The 3515-nt window shown below is 62.7% G+C and overlaps 1 protein-coding gene across 1 annotated transcript; it reads right to left on the reverse strand.

Moving 5' to 3' along the window:
* Positions 1–885: 885 nt before the first annotated feature.
* LOC136313261 (clumping factor A-like) lies at positions 886–3268 on the reverse strand. Its single transcript, XM_066243465.1, has 7 exons — positions 3130–3268; positions 2748–2924; positions 2508–2684; positions 2100–2276; positions 1730–1906; positions 1490–1666; positions 886–986 (listed from the first exon to the last, which is right to left on the reverse strand). Exons 1-7 carry the CDS (start codon positions 3266–3268, stop codon positions 886–888), a joined length of 1125 nt encoding a protein of 374 aa, XP_066099562.1.
* Between the last annotated feature and the right edge of the window lie 247 nt (positions 3269–3515).

Below are 3515 nucleotides of genomic sequence, written 5' to 3' on the forward strand. Positions count from 1 at the left end.
CAGTGGCACTATCAGTGGCGCTGCCCTTGGCTCTGTCCGTGACGCTGTCCTTGGCACTCTCCATGACGCTGTCAGTGGCACTATCAGTGGCGCTGCCCTTGGCTCTGTCAGTGGCGCTGTCCTTGGCACTCTCCATGGCGCTGTCAGTGGCGCTGCCCTTGGCTCTGTCAGTGGCGCTGTCCTTGGCACTCTCCATGGCGCTGTCAGTGGCACTATCAGTGGCGCTGCCCTTGGCTCTGTCCGTGACGCTGTCCTTGGCACTCTCCATGACGCTGTCAGTGGCACTATCAGTGGCGCTGCCCTTGGCTCTGTCAGTGACGCTGTCCTTGGCACTCTCCATGGCGCTGTCAGTGGCACTATCAGTGGCGCTGCCCTTGGCTGTCAGTGGCGCTGTCCTTGGCACTCTCCATGGCGCTGTCAGTGGCACTATCAGTGGCGCTGCCCTTGGCTCTGTCAGTGGCGCTGTCCTTGGCACTCTCCATGGCGCTGTCAGTGGCGCTGTCCTTGGCACTCTCCGTGGCGCTGTCAGTGGCGCTGCCCTTGGCTCTGTCAGTGGCGCTGTCCTTGGCACTCTCCATGGCGCTGTCAGTGGCACTATCAGTGGCGCTGCCCTTGGCTCTGTCCGTGACGCTGTCCTTGGCACTCTCCATGACGCTGTCAGTGGCACTATCAGTGGCGCTGCCCTTGGCTCTGTCAGTGGCGCTGTCCTTGGCACTCTCCATGGCGCTGTCAGTGGCGCTGTCCTTGGCACTCTCCATGGCGCTGTCAGTGGCGCTGCCCTTGGCTCTGTCAGTGGCGCTGTCCTTGGCACTCTCCATGGCGCTGTCAGTGGCACTATCAGTGACGCTGTCCTTGGCACTCTCCATGACGCTGTCAGTGGCACTATCAGTGGCGCAGCCCTTGGCTGTCAGTGGCGCTGTCCTTGGCACTCTCCATGGCGCTGTCAGTGGCACTATCAGTGGCGCTGCCCTTGGCTGTCAGTGGCGCTGTCCTTGGCACTCTCCATGGCGCTGTCAGTGGCACTATCAGTGGCGCTGCCCTTGGCTGTCAGTGGCGCTGTCCTTGGCACTCTCCATGGCGCTGTCAGTGGCTCTTTCAGTGGCGCTGCCCTTGGCTCTGTCAGTGGCGCTGTCCTTGGCACTCTCCATGGCGCTGTCAGTGGCACTATCAGTGGCGCTGCCCTTGGCTCTGTCAGTGGCGCTGTCCTTGGCACTCTCCATGGCGCTGTCAGTGGCGCTGTCCTTGGCACTCTCCATGGCGCTGTCAGTGGCGCTGCCCTTGGCTCTGTCAGTGGCGCTGTCCTTGGCACTCTCCATGGCGCTGTCAGTGGCACTATCAGTGGCGCTGCCCTTGGCTCTGTCAGTGGCGCTGTCCTTGGCACTCTCCATGGCGCTGTCAGTGGCACTATCAGTGGCGCTGCCCTTGGCTCTGTCAGTGGCGCTGTCCTTGGCACTCTCCATGGCGCTGTCAGTGGCGCTGTCCTTGGCACTCTCCATGGCGCTGTCAGTGGCGCTGCCCTTGGCTCTGTCAGTGGCGCTGTCCTTGGCACTCTCCATGGCGCTGTCAGTGGCACTATCAGTGGCGCTGCCCTTGGCTCTGTCCGTGATGCTGTCCTTGGCACTCTCCATGACGCTGTCAGTGGCACTATCAGTGGCGCTGCCCTTGGCTCTGTCAGTGGCGCTGTCCTTGGCACTCTCCATGGCGCTGTCAGTGGCGCTGTCCTTGGCACTCTCCATGGCGCTGTCAGTGGCGCTGCCCTTGGCTCTGTCAGTGGCGCTGTCCTTGGCACTCTCCATGGCGCTGTCAGTGGCACTATCAGTGGCGCTGCCCTTGGCTCTGTCCGTGACGCTGTCCTTGGCACTCTCCATGACGCTGTCAGTGGCACTATCAGTGGCGCTGCCCTTGGCTCTGTCAGTGACGCTGTCCTTGGCACTCTCCATGGCGCTGTCAGTGGCACTATCAGTGGCGCTGCCCTTGGCTGTCAGTGGCGCTGTCCTTGGCACTCTCCATGGCGCTGTCAGTGGCACTATCAGTGGCGCTGCCCTTGGCTCTGTCAGTGGCGCTGCCCTTGGCTCTGTCAGTGGCGCTGTCCTTGGCACTCTCCATGGCGCTGTCAGTGGCGCTGCCCTTGGCTCTGTCAGTGGCGCTGTCCTTGGCACTCTCCATGGCGCTGTCAGTGGCACTATCAGTGGCGCTGCCCTTGGCTCTGTCCGTGACGCTGTCCTTGGCACTCTCCATGGCGCTGTCAGTGGCACTATCAGTGGCGCTGCCCTTGGCTCTGTCAGTGGCGCTGTCCTTGGCACTCTCCATGGCGCTGTCAGTGGCGCTGTCCTTGGCACTCTCCATGGCGCTGTCAGTGGCGCTGCCCTTGGCTCTGTCAGTGGCGCTGTCCTTGGCACTCTCCATGGCGCTGTCAGTGGCACTATCAGTGGCGCTGCCCTTGGCTCTGTCAGTGGCGCTGTCCTTGGCACTCTCCATGGCGCTGTCAGTGGCGCTGTCCTTGGCACTCTCCATGGCGCTGTCAGTGGCGCTGCCCTTGGCTCTGTCAGTGGCGCTGTCCTTGGCACTCTCCATGGCGCTGTCAGTGGCACTATCAGTGGCGCTGCCCTTGGCTCTGTCCGTGATGCTGTCCTTGGCACTCTCCATGACGCTGTCAGTGGCACTATCAGTGGCGCTGCCCTTGGCTCTGTCAGTGGCGCTGTCCTTGGCACTCTCCATGGCGCTGTCAGTGGCGCTGTCCTTGGCACTCTCCATGGCGCTGTCAGTGGCGCTGCCCTTGGCTCTGTCAGTGGCGCTGTCCTTGGCACTCTCCATGGCGCTGTCAGTGGCACTATCAGTGGCGCTGCCCTTGGCTCTGTCCGTGACGCTGTCCTTGGCACTCTCCATGACGCTGTCAGTGGCACTATCAGTGGCGCTGCCCTTGGCTCTGTCAGTGACGCTGTCCTTGGCACTCTCCATGGCGCTGTCAGTGGCACTATCAGTGGCGCTGCCCTTGGCTGTCAGTGGCGCTGTCCTTGGCACTCTCCATGGCGCTGTCAGTGGCACTATCAGTGGCGCTGCCCTTGGCTCTGTCAGTGGCGCTGTCCTTGGCACTCTCCATGGCGCTGTCAGTGGCGCTGTCCTTGGCACTCTCCATGGCGCTGTCAGTGGCGCTGCCCTTGGCTCTGTCAGTGGCGCTGTCCTTGGCACTCTCCATGGCGCTGTCAGTGGCACTATCAGTGGCGCTGCCCTTGGCTCTGTCCGTGACGCTGTCCTTGGCACTCTCCATGGCGCTGTCAGTGGCACTATCAGTGGCGCTGCCCTTGGCTCTGTCAGTGGCGCTGTCCTTGGCACTCTCCATGGCGCTGTCAGTGGCGCTGTCCTTGGTACTCTCCATGGCGCTGTCAGTGGCGCTGCCCTTGGCTCTGTCAGTGGCGCTGTCCTTGGCACTCTCCATGGCGCTGTCAGTGGCACTATCAGTGACGCTGTCCTTGGCACTCTCCATGGCGCTGTCAGTGGCACTATCAGTGGCGCAG

This window comes from Saccopteryx bilineata, chromosome 9, assembly GCF_036850765.1.
Source record: "Saccopteryx bilineata isolate mSacBil1 chromosome 9, mSacBil1_pri_phased_curated, whole genome shotgun sequence".
In the NCBI taxonomy this organism is placed as follows: domain Eukaryota; kingdom Metazoa; phylum Chordata; class Mammalia; order Chiroptera; family Emballonuridae; genus Saccopteryx; species Saccopteryx bilineata.

Bases quoted from the DNA above. Each gene is read 5' to 3' on its own strand.
- LOC136313261 (XM_066243465.1), bottom strand. From the start codon at position 3,268: ATGGAGAGTGCCAAGGACAGCGTCACGGACAGAGCCAAGGGCAGCGCC. The intron at 2,925-3,129 runs GTGCCAAGGACA...TCACTGACAGAG, and splicing joins CACTGACAGCGCCATGGAGA to CCAAGGGCAGCGCCACTGAT. The intron at 2,277-2,507 runs GTGCCAAGGACA...CCACTGACAGAG, and splicing joins CACTGACAGCGCCATGGAGA to CCAAGGGCAGCGCCACTGAT.